Source organism: Cyprinodon tularosa, unplaced genomic scaffold (assembly GCF_016077235.1).
Source record: "Cyprinodon tularosa strain WSP-4 unplaced genomic scaffold, ASM1607723v1 ctg51, whole genome shotgun sequence".
Classification (NCBI taxonomy): domain Eukaryota; kingdom Metazoa; phylum Chordata; class Actinopteri; order Cyprinodontiformes; family Cyprinodontidae; genus Cyprinodon; species Cyprinodon tularosa.
In genome coordinates, this window is record NW_024039241.1 from 2,795,542 (window position 1) to 2,817,153 (window position 21,612).

Consider the following 21,612-nt stretch of genomic DNA (forward strand, 5'->3'; position numbering starts at 1 on the left):
TAAACATTCACAAGAAGAGATGAAAAACCCATAAAAGCCTAACAAGTCCTCATTAAAAGCTTGATTTGGCTTAAAATGTTAGTTGAATAATGAGCAGATGCTTTATGTGTTTTGTTCTTCTGTTTCCTCACAGGCTCTGCATTAACAGTAGCCAGACTTGTGAATATACTGTCTGGCTGTTTGGATGAAACTGTGGATGACAGGCCTGGTAAGCCTTGCTGTGGCTTTACTTTAAACTATAGTACATTTTTCATTATATTAAAACATGTTTTTAAGAGCTTTAAAAAGTATTGATATATTATTTAATGTTTTTACATTTTGTCACACCAAGAACAAGTTTGGTTTCACTGACTGCCTCAAAAGCCTCTGTCACAAAATAATAGGTCAAGGGTACTATGGTTTTTGTAATTAGTTTATTTTTTCAAATCATTCTGTTGAAGCATGACAGTAAGGCAAAATCAGACCTTTATGTTAATTTTTGTAGAACTACATGTTTTGAGTATTTTCTATTTTCATTAGAGTTGAATAACCAGTCTCATCTGTTACAATAAGTGCAAACCACATAAAAATGTACATTCACTTCTCTAACTCTCCCCTAAAATGGTTCCTGTGTGTGTGCCCAGCACGTGCATGTGTGCATGGGTTTAGTCCCTCACCCGCAGGAAGTTGTTAGGATTCCAGTTTGTGTGGGTTGTTTTTTGTGTTTTCCTCTCTCCACCACCAGGCGGCGCCCTGTCCTCGTTCGGCCTACCTGCACAGCTGCAGCTCATTGGTTCATTATCAGAGGAGTACTTGAGCAGCGGGCTGTCACCACCTTGACGCCAGAGTGTTTGCCAGTATTGAGTACCCTAGTCAAACAGATTAGCAGAGTCTAACCTTAGCATTGTTTCTCTGAGTATGAACTTGTTTTTTGTCTTTGTTCTTCGGCAAGAAGACTTCCTGTGTTACTGGATAAGCCTGGACATTCTACCCCTGGAAGGATTTACTGAGTCTCACTGAGCAAGGGGAAAACCTCCACATGATCCATTCAAGTCCACTCCTGGAAAACCAAGGGACAGTCTGCTCCTTTACTCCTCTGGGTCCAACATATGTCTGCCTGCCCACTCTCAGAGTTCCCTCTTCTTTGGATTAAACCCCACAAACTGGATCCAAGGATAAACCAAGAGCCCCCCAAAAGTGAGTGCCTCTCCAGCAATATTCAAGCCTCAGTAAATTTTCCCACTGTCCCTGAACCGATCACTGATCTCCCAGTCAGAGTTTCCAGTTCCGGTTCACCAGTCCGCTCAGTCCCAGCATTGTTTCCCCACAGTTTCAATCTCCATCAGTGTTTGCAAACTTACAATAAACCTGTTAAACTTTTACCCTTGTTCTGAGTGGTTCAGATCTTTAAAGCCCATTATGACAGAAGTATTACCTCTACAAACAGCTCAGGATGTAGGTGCACAGCCCTACCGGGGCCACACCTCATTCATTAAGGACCTAGAGTAGATGGGTAAGAAACTTGCAAGTAATCTAAGGTTTATCCGGCTGATAGTGGTAAACTGCAAAGTGGAAACAAACCTGTCATGGCCCCACTGACTATTACTATAATTGTAATTCTTTGCCAACTTAGTTCACTGCTAGCATCTATGTTGTTTTGCAGGGAGTACAGATGTGGATTTCCAAACGATGAATGAAGGTGTTTAGTGATAGAATGTGGGCATTGCCAATTGACTGGTACTGTACAAGTCTAGTTTACATAGATAATTTTATAGTTTTTTTTTATTAGTACTAACTTGCCTCAGCACATTGTAATGGCAAACTCTACAGTCACTAGGTTGTCAGCTCTGCGCTGCCATAGCACAAATGATGTTTGCCTCCATAAAAGAGAGACCCACTATGTGATTATACTGATCTCTAAAGCAACACAAACCTAAAAATTTAGAGTTTCAGCGCATATGATAGTAAATAACATAGATACGTATATTTCATCATACTGTCAGGGTTTCAGAAGAGGCCAGAACCCAACAAACAGCCAAACACAAGATTGAGTAAAAAGATTTATTAGAAAATAAACAATGGTTCTGTCAGTCCTGGGAGTCTCTAGTGGTCCTGGAACACAAAAAGGAGATGAGTCTGTTGGGGAAGATTCAAAAATATAAAAACAAACAAGAATGACCAGGTTCAGGTCCAGCAGGGCTTGGTTCAATTAGTGATAGGGAACCTTGAGGGCTTGGGGAGTGGGGGTTAAACAGAGCAGAGGTACAGACATCCACAATCCAGTTTGAAATCCTTTTCAGTCCAGGGTCATGCACAAAAGATCACTCAGGCAGAGGGGTTTCAAAAATCCAGGGAGCTTAATCAGAGTCAGAGTTTTGCAGGGTTCACCATAAATCAGAAAGGTTAGAACTCACTCAAAGGTACAGTATGGTCAGGACTTTGGCAGTGGTCAGAGACAGGTAGGGAAATTCTTGGCTCATGAAGCAGGGCTTGAAAGCTGTGAAAGGCAGACGATCTCACACAGAGCAGGGGAAGAGCAGGAGCTTACCGGTAAGTAGAGAGCTGCCCAGGTGGGAACAATCAGTGCTGATCAGGAGAGGTAGAGTGAACATAAAGGACAAAAATCATGACACATACTGTCAGTACATCCCTGAAATTATTACACTCTGGATCTTTGATGTTGAAACTAATCATAGAATTTTTCCTGATATCTTAAATTATGTATAAAAAAAATGTAGTATGAATTTGACTCTGTTTATTCACATAAATGACTGTACCTATTGTTTTGATAACAGCTTTTTGTTTTAGCTCCCTGTCTTCCCTAACCTGTGGTTGATCCTAAACTGACAGTGTTGCTGTGGCGGTCTGAAAGCCTGTATGCGGTGGTGTGCAGCACAGCAACAGCCCATTATCAGTGATATGAGATGTGTGTTATATGCATGGGTTGGCAGAAGGAGTGTGTGTAATCAGGGACTAAGTTTGTTTCTTCTCTTTTCTTCTGTTGAATCAGATCAGAGCAGCTTTGAGGATTTTGCAGTTCGTCATGACTCAGCAAACTTGTCTCAATCTCACTAGTGTTTGGTCACGTCTTAAGGTCTCTTATGAGCAGCACTTTTTAAAGCAGTTTTTTCACATTGCAGTAAAAGCAAAAACAAACAGCTGATAAATAATACCAAGTCATATTTTTTTTTCCATGTCACAAATATGATTTAGAGTTTTATTCTTTGGCTGTTGCAGTGTGTGCTCTGTTCAATAGGCGACTAACCGGTTCTCCTAACCTTTGATATCTGTCTAGTTACCAACAGGCCAGACAAGCAGAGACGATGAGGCCTGTGGTACCTCTGGAGGATCTGCAGAGATCAACGGCTCGGGTGGGAAAGGTGTAGAAAGAATCTTTATACAGGTGTGCTTGAAAGATTACATACCCATTCATTAAATCACTAAAATAAATTGAAATTGACAAAAGTATTAATAAATAAAACTGATCAAAAGTGGCAATCATGACATTGATTTTTGAAAAAAAAAAAAATATATATATATATATATATATATCCTGGAATGCTTTGCACAGAGAGCTCTTCTCGCAAAGCCAGGGGCGGATCTAGAAAAACATTTACGGAGTGGCGAGAGGGGGGCAGGAATTTTTGAGGGGTGGCAACATATTGCATATGTTTACACTGAATTTAATGACAGTTATCACAGTTTGGTGTTTCTTGTGAAACAGTTCATATTGGTAATACATCGTACAATGTGATCTCACTTAATAGGACATAGAAGAATGATAACACTACTTCTAGAGGGGCATTATGACAGGAAAGGTATTAAGGTAAGACACAGGTGCTGAGTGGCAGATGTGTGAGATTGACTGTCAGAGAGGCAGCTTTGCAGCATTTGACCAAGAAGAAACTATAGAAAGAAAAAGTTCCCCATCAGAGATCTATGGACTGAGCTGTACTAAAGTGAGCAGAACCTCTCAGTAGAAATAAATGGGTCAAGGCACAAAACAAGCTACCAGACATCTATGTAATGTTTACTCTGAACACACATTTACTCCATTTGTTCCTCAGAATGCGGCAATTTCCATGTTGCTCAGCAAAACGCCTTTGTGCGTTTTGATTTGAATACAACCAAAGTTGATCATCTCTTTTCAATCATAGTTGACCGCAAATACACTATATTGCCAAAAGTATTTGCTCACCCATCCAAATTATTGGAATCAGGTGTTCCAATCACTTCCATGGCCACAGGTGTATAAATTCAAGCACCTAGGCATGCAGACTGTTTTTACAAACATTTGTGAAAGAATGGGTCGCTCTCAGGAGCTCAGTGAATTCCAGCGTGGAACTGTGATAGGATGCCACCTGTGCAACAAATCCAGTCGTGAAATTTCCTCGCTCCTAAATATTCCACAGTCAACTGTCAGCTGTATTATAAGAAAATGGAAGTGTTTGGGAACGACAGCAACTCAGCCACGAAGTGGTAGGCCACGTAAACTGACGGAGCGGGGTCAGCGGATGCTGACGCGCATAGTGCGAAGAGGTCGCCAACTTTCTGCAGAGTCAATCACTACAGACCTCCAAACTTCATGTGGCCTTCAGATTAGCTCAAGAACAGTGCGCAGAGAGCTTCATGGAATGGGTTTCCATGGTCGAGCAGCTGCATCCAAGCCATACATCACCAAGTGCAATGCAAAGCGTCGGATGCGGTGGTGTAAAGCACGCCGCCACTGGACTCTAGAGCAGTGGAGACGCGTTCTCTGGAGTGACGAATCGCGCTTCTCCATCTGGCAATCTGATGGACGGGTCTGGGTTTGGCGGTTGCCAGGAGAACGGTACTTGTCTGACTGCATTGTGCCAAGTGTAAAGTTTGGTGGAGGGGGGATTATGGTGTGGGGTTGTTTTTCAGGAGCTGGGCTTGGCCCCTTAGTTCCAGTGAAAGGAACTCTGAATGCTTCAGCATACCAAGACATTTTGGACAATTCCATGCTCCCAACTTTGTGGGAACAGTTTGGAGCTGGCCCCTTCCTCTTCCAACATGACTGTGCACCAGTGCACAAAGCAAGGTCCATAAAGACATGGATGACAGAGTCTGGTGTGGATGAACTTGACTGGCCTGCACAGAGTCCTGACCTCAACCCGATAGAACACCTTTGGGATGAATTAGAGCGGAGACTGAGAGCCAGGCCTTCTCGTCCAACATCAGTGTGCGACCTCACAAATGCGCTTCTGGAAGAATGGTCAAAAATTCCCATAAACACACTCCTAAACCTTGTGGACAGCCTTCCCAGAAGAGTTGAAGCTGTTCTAGCTGCAAAGGGTGGACCGACGTCATATTGAACCCTATGGATTAGGAACGGGATGTCACTTAAGCTCATATGTGAGTCAAGGCAGGTGAGCAAATACTTTTGGCAATATAGTGTATGTCTTTATGAGCCTGAGATGTCAGGCCTAACTAACATCATAGTTAGAGAAATAATGTTCTGCAACCTGATTTTTATCATCTGTAAATCAGCACTGCAGCTATGCTAGCAACATTGTGCTTTCATAATGATTTAATTTCTCTATAGATAGTTAATCAGTTTCTACCTGTTTCATCCCGTGTCTCCTCTCCCCATGACCCCTGGCTCACTCGCTTTGCTCCACTCAGTTTTACAAAACTAATCAGTCTCAGTCGCTCTGGCGTCATCTCGTGCTGCATTCACTGCAGTCCGACATTGGAAATTAGCGGTTGTAATTCTCAAATTATCCATAATTTATAAGCCTCGCCACCCCTACCGCCAACTGGGGTGGCAGCAGGGGTGGCAAGGCTGTTATTCAGGGTGGCATTTGCCACCCTATGCCCCCCCAGTAGATCCGCCTATGCGCAAAGCCTTATGGGATTTGCTGTCACAGCGGCCCGCTGTCGCCATAGGCTGTTGCTACCCGACAGCGGTGAATAATAGTAAAGATGACACAGGTACCGCGCAGTGAAGGAGGAGTTACATGGGGAGCAAAAAGCAGTGATCAACTGTCCGAACGTTAAGATAACTGAGTTCGCTATAAAGTCCACTATATAGTCCCTGCTCTATATGGTGATTTAGGGGTTTAGGCCGGACGTTCGGGCACAGTAAGCTTGTATGAGCTATGAGAACAACTTTTAAACAGAGCGTGCACAGGGAGAAATTAGCTCGTCTTTTAAAAAATTTGTGAAAACCCTCCACAACAACTTTAAGACATGATATGATAATGCGAATAAGTTCCAAATATAATTCAGCTGATATGTGCTTGATGGTAGTTTTTTTAATTAAGTGTAGTTCTACCATCTAAGACAATGGTGTTAACCTTTTTTTTAAATGAAAAAAAAAAAGATGAAACCAAGAAGTAACATTACGGTAATGTCCTTGTAATATAACACTATTTATGATGATAATATTTTAACACTAACGTCTTTGCAATAAACAAATAAACAATAAACAAACAAACGCTGATTACAATATTAGGAAGGGTTGCCTGTTTTTCATTAATTCATTTAAGTTGTGTTTTGATTTTAGTTGCTCATCAGAAGTAAAACAAACATAAAAATAGGCTGAATAACCAACAGTCACACAACAAAAAAACATTAGATTTTTATTTGCCATTTAGTAACTCTTTTGGGTTCCAATGTTTTCTAGTGGGTGTGCCGGTGATTTAGGGGTAGAGAGCATGACCCATGTTTAGGTCCTCAATTCAGAGGTCCCAGGTTTGAATCTGAACACAGAAGCCTTTGCTGCAGCTCATTTTACCTTCTTGCTTGATCTAGTTGGCGGCATGCCTTTCAACAGTAAAAGGCCAGTAGAACCATAAATGGTATGCTTTATTAGCATATGAGATTTCAAATCTGCATTATTGTATGCAGTAGGCTGCAGTTGATCTCTGTGAGAAGCCTAATACCCGAACATGGACATATTAATTTGGCTGCTAGAATAACTATACATATAGTTCAGAAGTTTACATGCATTTATATTACATTTAATGGAGCATTTTAATTTTTTTTTTTTGGAGGTTCAATTTTTACAAAACAATCAGCTTCACTTAAATCTAATATGTAGTGAAACAACATGATGCTACCCTTATACTTTGGAGTTGTGGTAGTGCTTTGAGCCTTGAGAAAACCATTTAAAGAGAAAAAGAGGGAAGCTTATGAGCACAAAAACACCATTCCAGCTCTAAGGTAAAAGGGTAGCATTGTGTTGTGGGGTTGATTTACCAAAAGAGTGAATGGTGTGCTTAATACAATCAATGGAATCAAGTGTAAATTATATTTCGAAAATAATGATGCATGATATCGGAAAATAACTTTAAGCTTGGGTTCAATACCCTTAGCATACTGCCAATACATTTACAGAAGAGCCTTTGAAGGTTTAGTAGCCAAATCCTGAATTCACTAACTATAATTTGCTGGCCGAGCAGATGTGAGCAAGCAGCTTATAGACTCAGTTAAGCAAGGTTGGAAGAAATGGGCCAAAATTATATAAAAAAATAGAGGACTGCATGTAAACTTCTCAAATGAAAAAAACGTATTTCATTCAAATGAAACAATTTAACAAATCTAGCTAAGAGCGAAGAAAAAGTTCAGAAGAATTTAAGTTTATATAAGGATTTAGTAGAAATTGTAATTTAGAATATTTAACTCTGTGCATATTTAAGGTGATACAGATTAATTTAAATTTAAACAGCATTTCTTATTTTGAAAATACAGAAATTGTGTCATCATTGCTCACAAAAAGTTTTTTTTTATTCCTCAGTAAAAGGGGGATTTCACATGTAAACTTCTCACTTGAACTCCAAATACAGAACAAAAACAGATATATATATTTTTAAGCTCTTTTACAATATATTTTACATTTATCCATAAATAACAGGTGTGGTTTTATTTCAGGGGCAGCACTACAACCAGTCTTACAAACTTGATAATAATCCAAAGGATGAACATTATACAGGCTTTGGGAATAGAAAGATTTTCAAGATAAAGCTCCCCCTGGATTTCACAAACTATTCAACTATACAGATATTTTATTTAAAAGGAGACATCCATAAACCACTCAATCCTATCTCCTTTCATAGCTAAGTGTAAAGTACTCAGTTGTGTAATCCCTCTTTACTCAGCTGCTTCATTCCAGTGCCACAAAAATACATGCTCTGTTCTTAAAAACTGGCAGTACAGCTGCAGAAAGAACATGAAGATAAATCATCACTGGCCCTAAGGTGTCCTCCCGTTCCTCTGCAGAGACATCTATGTTCTCTGAATACTCAATGACATAACAAGCACCAACGATCTCACTTACAAGCTCACACACTCCACTTGAGTATCTAAAACTTGTTAAATATCCACATTAATGCACTTAAAGTCATAATTAATGGTAGAAATGAATGTTGCACAACATAAGTGAACAATTTAAGGCTAAAATTAATCAGTGAAACCCACAAATTAAAAACATACATTGAAAATATTTCTATTTACAGTATTTTCCAATAGAAAAATATGCTCAACTTCCACTGTTTTTCAATCATAACCACACGAAACTTCAAGTGCACAAGAATGTGAAATTTCAGCATATATATAGTTTTAGTGCAGCTTTAAAAAAAAAAATAGATACAAGTGCATCCTATTGGATTTCTTACTGGCATTGATTCTGCGGTGTTACGAGCTACAGCATCAAAAAATAAATGAACTAAAGCTGCTAATAAAGATAATTACAGTCATAGGAGATGTTCTCTTAACTAACCATGACCATTTGACAATCTGTAAACATTTTTTGGTTGAACACCAAGTTTATTTTTACTTGTAACTTTAAAATTTTCCACCAACAAGCTGTGACTGTACACCAAACACCCGTTAAGTGCAAAACAGTGACTTCTGGAGCTGAGCTGTGCGTGCCACTTCTCTTTGATGACTGAAGACCACCACTGTAGTGCCTGTCACAATGCATGTTCTCCCATACTGGTTGAAGTAGAAGGGAAGCTGGAGGTGAAGCTAAAGTGGTAAACCGCCCACAACTTGTAGAAACATCAAACAGCTGGAGAAAAATGTAGGCAGAGGTTGGATGCATAAATGCTGCAGGATGCAGAACTCATGTAGAGATTAACCGAAAATGTCAAACTGCTGAGTCCGGAGGCCGAAGCATGGGGGATGTGGGATGGATGTATACATTGGTGGAGGGGCTCAGTGCAGGAGTCAGTCAACAGAATTAACTTTCACAACGTTTGTCTGAACATAAAATATCGTGCAGCATTTGATAGTCTCCTCTTGTGCCTACAGCAGAATCATAACTTTCCTCCCATTTTTAACGCTCAGGAGCATGTGCATAAATACAACATGGGAGTAAATTCATAGTCATAACCACATTGGTCGGATTTTACATTTAGACAACATATAGGCTTGTATGTTTGTATATTTCCATCCATTGCACCTGCTTAAAATTCAGGAGACTGAACGTAGCTACAGTGCATTTCACCAAAAAGTTCATCAGATGGAAAAGTGTAGAGGGCCAAGCAGGAGGTAAAGCTGAGCTCAATGGGTTGCCAGCAAAGTCCAATGCAAAGTACACATATGGTTACAGGAGACACTGAAAAATAAGAACAGGAAATAGTTTAAGAATTTAAAAATAATAATGCATAAACATAGTTTTTATATCTAAATGTTTGACTAGATACAAGACAAAAAAGCATTTTATAAGTGGACATTTTTCTCTACCTACATATCAAATAAGCCAACTCATGCTAAACCTAAATGTCAACATGTTGATAACAAAGCATGTAATTGACACAGAAAGAAATTAGTCCATAAACTTGTTTTGATAAAGTGGGATTACATGGGAAAATATTGCTTTAAGAACTTTCCAGACTGTAGAAACTGGGATTCTGACTCATTCAGCTACAAACAAAAGATCTAAAGACAAACTACTTTCAGATAAACTGAAAGTATTGGGTGCTTCCTTTATGCACATATATCTCTAAGTGTTTTATGTGCATTTCTAAGTTATACAAGTGTACAATCCTTGGTGAGAATGGAACATGATATGGAAAGGACACGTGAAGAGCTCCTCTTGGTGCAGTTCTCAGACTTTGTCAAATATTGGTTTATTTTTTTCTTTAATAGGCCGTCAATTACAACTTGACTAGCTAAATCAGTTTATAACCTATTTCTTTTATCTATTTGTATAAGGGGATTACGTATGTTGTTACACATGTTGGCATATGCACATTTATCTAGTCTATAAACAACTTGATTTAAAGCCATTTAAGAGATTTCACAGTTGTACCTGCATATGTATTATCATGGCCTAATTAGCATTTGCTTTCTGCTTGGGAACTGGTGCTAATAATAGCATTTGTTCCTCAGGTTGCCACAGGAATAATAAAGTTGTAGGGGGGAAAAAACTTTAATTGTGCCGGCTTTCTTGCTGGGCTCCTGTTATCGTCAATGGCTGATTTCCTTTCCCCACATGTGTTCATACAGTTGTCTAAATATATAAAAATAATGAGATTTCTCTCATCGTAGCATGTCTGACGGCGCACAAAATATAATTTAATCAATACAGACATTTATTGACTTTGCTGGAACTGAGCCCTAGTGAGCAAAATCAATCTGAGTTCACGTCAGAGATTCAGCGGTACTGAGGTTCTCAAAAGCATATCAGATTATATGATGAAAAACAAAAGAAGGGTTTGGTAATTTTATTCTAAATTCCCATAATAATGTTTTTAGGTAAGTTATCATCTGCAATACCTTGTACACCCCTTAATGTTTGTGTTTCATTATTTTTATTATAAACCAGGACAGCATAGTGCATACATTTTAAGCAACAGAAAAATGTTACCCGCATTTCAAATATTAAACATAATTGAAAAGCTGAAAACTCAAGTCATAATTCAGATTGTCAGATTTACCGTAGATCTGGACTTTAAATAGGTCACTCTGACACATGGATATGCCTTGATTTAAATCATTCCTTTGTCGCTTTTACGTCTAGTGTAGGACTGTTGTCCTGCTGGCAGGCCTACATTTGTTACAGTATTGCTGTTTCCGAGGCTTGCATTTTCCTTTAGTAGTACCTTGTTTTTAACTCGATCCAATTTCCATTAATGCTGATACTGTAAGCTTCACTCTCTGCTGAGAAACATCCCAAAAATAACAAACTGTAAAACATTATATCACAGAGGGGAAGGTGGGATGTGGGTGTTTGTTTTCCAGCTCACATAGTGCTCTAAAAAATGTAAATAAGCTTAATTGTGGTCTAATCTGACCAGAGCACCTTCTTTGACATATATGCTGAGTTCTTTGGCAAATTGTAAAATGACCCTCAAACAGCACTTACTAAAGCCGGGCATACACTGTGCGATTTTTTCAATTGTTGCACGCAGCTACAGCTCACACTGTACCACGAACCCCTACAGTGTGAGTTCACAGCTCACGATGTATGTGCTGTACGATGCTCTGATGCGATCTACCTGCTAACACTGTACGTCTAAAAACCACGTCAGACTCAGCTCCGCAGTGAGATGAAGCTGCTCTGACTCGTCTATCCAGAAACCAAATCAGTGGAAGAGGAAAATGAAGCTCACTATAGTGAACCGTGCTACCTTGGCAATTTGTGCAATTTTGTGCTGAAAACCCTAAAAGGAAAAACGACAACGTATTTGGACAAAGACATGACTGAGCAAACATGGCTACTACAGTCTGTCAATTTTACAGAGAGAATTCCATTTTATTTGAAAAATGGAAAAAGAAGAATCCTTGTTTGCGCATGCTCACTGAGTGATTTGCCCCAAAATCAAACATGTTCATTTTCTCCTGATCTCATGATTCCTGATCGGGAGGTAGTCGTGAGAGGCTGATCGCCCCTCGTTACCCCCTGTACACTACACGATGCACGACGCGTCGCCCTGTCAGAAAATTCTCGCGCGAAAAAGGGCAAAAAATCGCACAGTGTAAGCCCGGCTTAAGAGTTCACTTGAGTTTACAATTATTCCTAATCATGAAAATTAACAAGTGTTATTGTTTTAGGTGGTCTTTTTTTTTTTTAATATCTTTAGAAAGAATTAGAGGTTACCTTGGCCCTGGACACGATGCTGGATTTTTTCTTCTGTTCTCATTTCCTCCTGAAATCCTCTAATCTCTATTTTGGTGTCAGGGGGTTGTGTCTCCACGAAGCATAGAGCCCCGAACCCATGCACTTTGTCCAACTCCTCCGCCTGAGCCTCCTCCGCTGTGGTCCTTATCTGACTCTGGCTGGCTCTGGGCTCGCTCTGGTTTGGGGTTGGGTGTGCAGGGTGGGTCTGGCTGCTGGACCGACATTGTCCTGCGCAGATGGGTGCGTTTGCACAGAAAGTCAGGCTTTGCAGAAAGACCAAAGGATCCTTTTCTAAGGACCATACGAACAGATGGGGATTTCTTGGGTCTGGCTCTATGTCCAAACTGAAGCATGGAGAGGTGAGCTGCATAACCCTCGCTGAGGAACTAAAGAGAAAAAGGGTCAGTAGCTCAGAGAGAAGTAAATGTGCAAAAACAAGAAGACAATTTTACAAAAACTGTGAATGGTAACAAAAAAAAAAAAATACCACTAGAAAGAACATAAGGAAAGACAAATAAACCCTTAGGTACCTGGCATTGATTTTGGTACTTCTTTGAAGGTCTGCCAACGATGTATATCTGAGAGGGGCTCAGGCCCAACATGTTGTAAACAGAGATATCCTTCATGGAGCCATAAGCAGAGTTTATCTTAATGTGACACTGGTCAGAGGGAGAGAAAAGAAAAGTCCTCAACCAGGGATATATTTGGCATTTCAGTGCAGCCCAGCTCAAAGCTGCAACACTGAAGAGAGTGACAGCTAATAAATAGAGCTCAAGAAACTGCAGTAGGAGTAATTGTTTACGAGGCTTACCTCCTGTATGAGGTTTTTGAGAAAGATTGTCTTCTGGCGCAAGGGATCATGCACCAGCCCTTCAGAAAAGAAGATCATCCCATGTGGAAAATTGTGTTGCGAAAGCCAAGATACTACTCTCTGCTTCTGCATGTCAGGCCGTCCAGTGATGTAGATAATAAGATACCCGAGGTCCTGCCAGTGCCTACAGGTGAACACATAACAAAACTAATTCAGATAATCATTTTTAATAGTCTGTCAGAAAATTTTACATGACACATTTCAAGACATTATTTTTCCAGTTTTCAAAGAAAATTAAACATTTGTTTTAACCTAAAATGGATAGTTAATTTAAGTATTCACACCCATTGTATTCCCGCAATATTTAAAATTTAGGAGTTTCAAAAAAAATCTGTGTTGCTTTTGGACCAGGTCATATTTACTCTAATCCCCTTAAATATCTTTCTATTCAATCAATTTAAACCATTTATCTTCAGAGACAAGCAGTTTATGCAGGTTTCACTTACTAAAATGTAAAAAGTCCTAAGACCTTTAGGGTAGGTATACTGGACTGTACCGTTTACTTTCTCTTAAGCAATATCCCTTATTAAGTATCACTACTTTTGAGTGAGTTTATGGCACCTCTACCCATAGCAAGTAACTTCACCTAATAAAAATCATGTACCATCGAAATATAGCAAATGTTATAGTGTGATTTCTTGTTTATATACACCAGGGATGCTCAAGTCCAGTCCTCAAGAGCTACTATCCTGCAACTATTTGATGCAACTATTTTTAACACACCTGAATCAAATGAATGGCTCGTTACCATGCCTCTGCTGGGCTAAATGAGGGGATTGAGGCTTTAGATTCAGGTGTGCTAGAAAAGAGATGCTTCTAAAAGTTACAGGATGGTAGCTCTTGAGGACTGGACTTGAGCACCCCTGATATACACACTTTATTGTTTTAATGGTATTTGCTATCCACTGATCCTGCAGGGTCATTTGGTGGCAAAGTAAATATGAGCAGACTTAAAGCTGAAGTCTGTAAGTTTTTAAAAATCACTTTTTTGTCATATTGGCTAAAACTGTCCCTATGCCCAGACAGCAGTACATGTGATATGTAACCTGTAAAAAAAACTACTTTAATTGGTCCTGCATACTGCCTGTATTTCAATCTGGAAAGAATAATTCGGGACGAGTCAAAACAACCAATTACAGCCAGAGGAGCGTCTGATGGAGTGTCAATCACAGTTCACACAAGCTGAATCCCGCCCCCCCTCTCACCGCTTAACCTGCCGCTGACGCAGTCAGGAGGACGCGCGTGGAAGTCATGGCGGAGCGACAGCCACCAGCGAAAGAGAAACTGCCCTTACTGCCCCTGCCGACAACTGCTTACACGGCAAACTTCGGTATAACCAGCATCTTATAATTAGCTGCTTGGAGGTGAGTGTTATCGCTCTGTATGGTTCACACTCCATTTTCAATAAAATGTGAAAAATGCACCATATGTTTAGCATTACATTGTCTCTCTTTTTATTCTTAAAGAAACTTTTGGCTTAAGTTGTAGCTAGAGTACAAAAAGTGCATGAAGTCTATCCGTTACCATTACAAATCAGTGTGTCAATAATCAAAACAACACAAAAACAATCACAGTGCTAGCTGTGTCAGGCAAATCAGACACACTGTCTCAGCTACAGTGCAGTGCAGAAAGAGAAATACTGGAGCAACTCTCTGTTGTTATTTCTAAATGCATTGGTGCAGAACTGTGCCTGACAGACATATCTGAGGGTGGTCTCACTTGAATGCGGGGTCATGTACGGCTCAAATTCCTTTAAATTTCCAATGACTTTACTGTTCTGCAAAATCAGCACTACAGGAGGACAAGCAAAATGGATGGAAGAAATAAAAAGAATATCTTTTACAAAAAAGTGGATTTCATACAGATTCTACTCTCCAATTCAAGCTTTTCAAACTCAACTTGATGAAGTGACAAAAGTGACTTTGACTTTTAACAACACTTTGTTTACAAAATCCAACAATATAACCAGCTATTTATGTAACAACAAGTGTGAGCTAAAAATCACTTAAATTAGGAGCTTGTTATATTCTATTACTCCATCATCTGATGCAGTACATAAAAGTGGAGCTGAGCTTAACATGAAAATAATTTATACACCACGTCTGACAGAAAGCATTTTTGTTAAATAGTACAAGTACAGTAAATATTTCTTAAATAATGTATGTTTATACATTATATACATATATTTATAAGTGCTGATTACAACAAGTTTAGGTTGAATAAAAAAGTATTAAGGGGTCATCTCTGCCTAAACGAATTCCGAAGTTGCCAAAATTAAAACAACTTCAGTTTTTAAGAGATATTGGTTGAAAATGACACAGTAGAAAGCAAAAACATCAAACTTTAATAAACATATGCAGTTACACAAATATGATTACTTTTGGGCAGGTGAAATGATAAATATTTAAAGTGCTTAAAAAGTACTTAAAAGTACTTAAAAGTGAAGAGAAATAATTTCAAAAGCATTAAACCTTGAGCAGTAAGTTAATGTACTAATATTGCTCCCTACAATAAGAACTAAAAAGAACTAGATCTCTGACCCATCACCAAAGTAACGATGGGTCTTAAGAAAATTAACTTTTGTTTAGATGCGCTGTTCAGATAGGATGACAGCTTAATTTGCCTGTGTTCTCATATTGGATTAATATTTTTCAGTGAATTGCAACACCAGGTTCTTTTTTTTGACATTTTGTGGAAGTTTTTATTAGTTATTCATTATTATTTTATTATTTATTTCATTAGTTTATACTTGAAATTAAAGTAAGATTTGGAAACTGACTCTGGATTTTGACTTTGGACTCACAGGCAGAATCCAATTTTGTAACTTGTAACCTGACAAAGAGTTGATGGGTAAGGTGAAAAGGTCCTTGAAGAGCAAAGACATGGCTTGCTTTAGCAATGTACATAGGTACACAGTTACCTGACAACATCTACAGCTCCAGGCCGGACCTTGGGGTCGCTCCCCATGATGGACACACTTGCAGCAAAAGATCCATCGATGCTGAAGACCACGCACTCCATGCCCCGTGGTAACACAGTAAGGTAGGCCTCTGCACTGGTTTGGTCACCCCTTAGGTTTAAAAAAATAGGTAATGTCATATGTGGCCTTGCACAATGCAGTAAAATGCTAATACTTGGTTGATGAATTTAGAGTTATAATTTTATCACGTTTAGTTTAGGATTTTTATGTAGGTGCTTACTTAACCACCATTTTGACTGGATATACTCCCAGACCGAGCTTCTTGCTTTTGGGGATGGTGTATGTAACCCTCCCACTGCTGTTAGTCACCTCCATGTCAAAGTACACCCAGCGGCCAGACTGAGGCTGAGTCATTACCAGAATGTCAACCTGAGATTAGTTAGATAATTATATGGTTAGAATATGAATAAATTAGAGTCAGAATCTATTAACAGTGTTGCCTTATTCATTTACCTTTTCTCCAGTTAAGGTAACCATGTCCAAGGGTCCATACATGAAGCGACCAACTAGAGTCTGAGGTCCGTCCTCTGTTGCTATGATATCATTCACCCTGTGGTTAGCTGTGACATTCTGCAGGTTATTTAAGAAGAAAACAAAAAACAAAACAATGGACAAAACAAAATGCAAAAAATAATTATAATATCAGGTTCCAGGAAAATCTACAAGGAAATCATGTAGAAACAGTAAGTAGCAATGTCTTCAGCAAGTCACCATAGGAGTAAAATATGCAATAAAAATTACCAATTACATAAACAAAAAGTTATCACTAATTTGGATAAATTTAGTTTAAATAGTTTTCTGCAATGCATCTCAAGTCTCATTGAACTTTTCTTAAAAACTAAAATAATTATTGAAATTCTGGCACTCCTGCAGTCAAATTGTTCCTATTTGCAGACTTTTCCTTTTGTGACATGTTCAGATAGATTTCAGTTCAAAGTGTTATGGTCAGAAAATTGTTTAAGCAGTAGGGATTCTTTAGCAGGATCTTCCTTTTCATTCGATCAGCTCCGGACTGATAATGCAGGTGCAGTGGTTGATGTGCCTAGTAGTCATGTTAGTTCAGAGTCAGACCAGTCTTTAAACAAAATCTAGTGGACCTGTCCTACAGTAATTATGACTTGGTTGAGAAAATATAATCAACAGATCCTTGGAAGAACACTCTTGTCAGTGCTTGAGAGCCAAAGCACAGAGAGCGGGCGGTGAGTTTTAGAGCAAACCCAAAGTAAAAGACACAGTAACATTTGGAGCAACTGTCTGATCCAGGGGAACATATAAATTCACAAGCTGTGTATTTTCCCATCTCTACCTGTCAAACACAGGGCATTTTGTTTTTACCTTACAAGATCAGCTTAATAAACCCAAATAAGTTTCCCAGTGGGAGGGAGGGGTGTGACAGCTGCTGCTGCTGTGGCCGTGCCACTGTTTGTTTCTGAAACTGGCTAATGTTGACAACTAATGTTAGCTGGCCCGTTATTGTCTTTATAATTACAGCTACAAGCAGCCTGGTTGGCAGCCAGCTAAGATAAACACTTCATGTGAGCAAGCAAACGTAGGCAGCAGCTGTCTGGAATGGCAACGTTAACTTTAACTGGACTCTGTATAACAAGCAGACTTGGTTCACCCACTCATTCTGCCTTTTTTTGTTTTTCTTGCTTTTCTATCTACAGTATATCCGTGTTGACAGACAGACAGTGGCTCCAAATACCAGAAGTTGTGGTACCTGAGCGGAGCACTATTGTTTGCTCTCCCAGTGAGTAACCTCCAGATTCTTGAAATCCGTTTGTGTGAGTAGGTATTACTTTTATTGACCACAAGATCTCAACCTTTCTCGTTCCTGATTTCTCTTGCCTGCTTTGCCTCTGTCAAAGACTTGCCTTGCTTCACAACCAAGTCTTTTTTTTCCTCTGCCCTTGTCTAGATTGTTCCATCAATCTTATATGACCCAAGCCAAGACCTTAGACTTGTCTCCTGCCTCTGTCCCACTGGAAACCTCCTGTTACGATTATCTCACCTTGATTCTGGATTTCCCTCTGACTTATCACTTTTGAAAACCCCTGACAACAACTCCCCCGTTATCCTAAGCCCTGTCTATAGTCACAGGAAGTTTTTAATAAACCTGTAAGATGCCTTGTTCTTGTGTCAGCTGAATTTTGGTTTTCCAGATTCTGTACGGGCATAACAAGATAAACACATCTATGTTCAAATGCCAAGGTAAACTAAACTAAAGAGGAATTATTGAAACTGTGAGTACCATTATACAATGATAGTTTCTCTTAAACTAGTTGTTTAAATTAACTGTTCGGATAGCTGCTATAGTATGCGAAGCAAATTAAGTCTTTGAAAAGTTTTAACACACACAAGGCAAATTGGAAATACTGTATTTCTTCTCTATAGGGTGTTTACTTTTCTCTGAAGCATGCTAACTTAAAGAATATCAACAGTGGGAAATTACAGAGCAGCAGGTTAACTAATTTTTAATCTTTTTGTTATCGTATTTGAATTGGTTTTGAAGGAGCCAGCCATCACAAATACTAATCCTTAAATCTTCTCTTGCAGAGTTGGCTGCAATTTACCAACACTTTAGGAGCACACTAATCTATAAATTACTGACTCAGTTGTGGCCCTTCATGACATACTTTTTGCATTTACGACCAACCGTATTGACTTCTGCATAACTTTTACTCCATCATAATGTAATTGGGAAAGTGTTTTACTCATTTGTGATCTATTACAACGCACAGCTTTCTCCACAAATAGTTGGCCAACACCGTGAACTCCAACCCACTGATTTCAGTTCCAACTATTTAAACCAGTGCACATAAAAAGTTACACACATGCTTGAAATATGCAAAAGGTTTTATGTTCTACAAAATTTCCCTGGTTTTCTCACATTAAGGGATGTCATTTTCAAAACCTGTGCAATGCAAAATGGAAATCAGTTTCACATCAGCATGAGAATTTAAAAAGAAAATAAATTACACAAAATGCAAAACTATCCTGATGATGTCAAGTTTCTATTGTCAAAAATAACACCATTCAAGATTAGACATGAGAATTTATCTAAGCAGCTTTCACAGGGAAGGTACAAAGTAGGGTTAGGGTAGCTACATATATGATCAACGGGAAGAATGTTCCTTATCTTTGCTCCTTATACTTAAAGTAGCAGCTTCCTTTAAACATTACCTGAAATCTGTTTTTAATCACAGTTTGCTGACAAAGATTAAAATTATATCACTTGAGGTGCTACAGCAGAGAAGCAGTTAAGAATAGCAGCAAAGCATTCATTTGATAAAATGGTATTGTCACATTTCAGGATGGTATCTTACAGAAGTGTCACCTCAAGAAGTTCAACATTACATGCAACATTACGTCTGTCAGCAGGTAATTGTTTATCAGCAAGAGCTCTCTCTGTAGTAATGTAACCAAAAAGCCCCTACCCAAGTAAAATAGCTCAGATGCTTATTTCTGGGTGACTCTGAACAGCCTAACTATGGCTGATACACTAGCACTGCACATATCTAGTTTATCCAGTTGGAGCTGCTCTAAATCACAGTATAAATCTGATTCAACAGTTCATGAAAAGCCTCATTTTGTGAAGCTAAACAATGTGAAGACCAAAAAAAGAATCTTTTAAACTCAAATATAGCAATGTTACCATGGTATTTGGCCAAAACAAGTTTATTTATATCCTTCTGAAAAAAGAAAACCTTTAATAAATTTTCTTGCATTCAGAAATGAGAACAACATTCCGACCTTGGTTGTTGTGCTTAGCAAGGCTTGGGTGAATCATGTAATTGTGTGCTGTGAGATTTTAGAGCTTCAAGGTGAGGCTGTGGGAGATTGTTAAGAATTTCAAGGCTCAGAGTTAAACTGGTACAATTCAATCATCCAATAGGAACTGTATTTTTAGACTGAGTGAATGAAAAGGCAACATCGAGGACAAAGCCAAGAGGGAGATAAAAATATATTGCATGAACAATAAATCCTCACTTCAGAATGCTTTTCATTTTCCCTGAAACCTGAATTTTTGATAATAAAAAGAAAACATTTAGCTATTCATAGCATTTTCATTTTTAAGTGAGGGAGAGAGAGAATGTAATAACAAATCTGATCATTCCTTAGAGTAAACTTAGTTTATATTATAATCAAAAACCTACCCTTAACTTGACATGTGTTCTCCGCCTGAGCCATTTCTCACGAGGGCTCGAAGGAGAAAATGGAGCCGAGTCCAAGTGGTCTGCTTTTTGGGTCCTCACACAGTCGCATCGCATTAGCTGTCAATAAAGCCAAAAAAAAAAAAAAAATAAATAAAGATTTACATGCACTCTATAAATTGAAACTTCATTTATTTCAGACCATTTTCAGACCTTAAAGCAAATTGAATTTAAAGTTCCGTTAGAATTTTCCAAAAAATTCATCTTTACAAAAGCTGTGTGGTGAAGAATAAGCTAAGAATATTCACATATTTTTTTAATAATTTCTTAAAAGTATTGCAGAGGATGTTATTTTACTGGGTGGATCATCAACATAAGTGGTCAAACGTTTATGTAAGGAAGTCCTACACGCTTGTTCCTAGTTAGCTATCTTTTTCTGATATATGTGTTGTGAGCAACGGTTTCAACCAGTCATTGCAGCTCACCTTTCTCACCACGGCTCTTTGAAAATGACAGAGAGTCTCATGAAAAAAAAGTGTCCATGAAGTGTATGAGAAGAAGAGAAAGGCGTCAGAAGAGAGAAACAAGACCAGAGTGTTTTGGGGAGATTCTTTAACACACACTGAAAGTACAGCTTGTGCTTCCCACTAATGCCTGGGTTGAAAAGTTTCTACTCAACAGGTAAAGTCTGGCCTGCTATTTGGAGCGATGCATACAGCAGCTTGTAAACAGATCACACACGTTTAATAGGCATTCCCTCTCAGGAGCATGTACAGGGTTTGCTGTAGCTTTTTTTTTAAATTGGATTGGGTGGGTCTTTTCAAAAATTAGAGAAAATCCTCCTCTATACCGTTAACATTGAGAAATTTGTCTGCATTTCAGTTACTACGTGTTTAAGCCAGGATGGTGCTGGAATTTCCCCAGTATCGTTCATCATTTGGGATAGTTGTTTTATAAATGTAAATCCCTATATTTGTATAAAACCTTGTATTTAATTTATCTTTTGGATTTGTACAGTCTTTTTCAAAGGAATTTGAATTTAATTGTCAAGATGCTGACTGAAATAGGTGAGAGAATGGCAATTTCATCATTAGTGAAGTAAGTCTTGTAATGACACTTTCCGAAAGGCCACTCAGTGAGGAAGATGCGTTCAGTACTAACAATATAAAGAAATATTTGGCAATTTATGTTATTAACATATACAACAACTGGCTAAAAAAACTTACTATAATTTTGAATTTACCTTTAGGGGAAAAAAATACTTTTGTGTTGACTTAAAATTTTAAAATCTATTGTAACAAGTGAATGTACATAACTATAAAATCAGATATATCTATACACAAGCCGTTATTATCCTTCAAACCTGCAGAAAGCATGGTTTAATGCGTCGGTTAAAACCCTGTGGCAATATTTTTGTGAGTAGGTTTGTGATCTGTATCCTTGAAACTGCATTTGTAGTAGTCTTAAAATCTCTATTCTAATAGAGAGCGCAACAGTAAAACAGATTAAGTGCTAAGAGTAGACTTGAAGCTCTTGA

At 38.6% G+C, this 21,612-nt stretch overlaps 1 protein-coding gene across 3 annotated transcripts in view; it reads right to left on the reverse strand.

Moving 5' to 3' along the window:
• Positions 1-7,555: 7,555 nt before the first annotated feature.
• Positions 7,556-21,612, reverse strand: part of pitpnm3 (PITPNM family member 3) — a 169,258-nt gene continuing 155,201 nt past the window's right edge. Inside the window, exons 13-20 of one of the 3 annotated variants that reach the window (XM_038303410.1) lie at positions 20,079-20,195; positions 16,375-16,491; positions 16,142-16,290; positions 15,862-16,011; positions 12,882-13,065; positions 12,601-12,729; positions 12,050-12,456; positions 7,556-9,562 (exon numbers count right to left, since the gene is read on the reverse strand). In XM_038303410.1, coding sequence (XP_038159338.1) covers positions 12,127-12,456; positions 12,601-12,729; positions 12,882-13,065; positions 15,862-16,011; positions 16,142-16,290; positions 16,375-16,491; positions 20,079-20,195 — 1,176 coding nt within the window. In that variant the 3' untranslated portion in view covers positions 7,556-9,562; positions 12,050-12,126. The remainder of the gene's footprint in view (positions 9,563-12,049; positions 12,457-12,600; positions 12,730-12,881; positions 13,066-15,861; positions 16,012-16,141; positions 16,291-16,374; positions 16,492-20,078; positions 20,196-21,612) is intronic. The other 2 variants (XM_038303408.1, XM_038303409.1) reach the window with 2 other exon arrangements.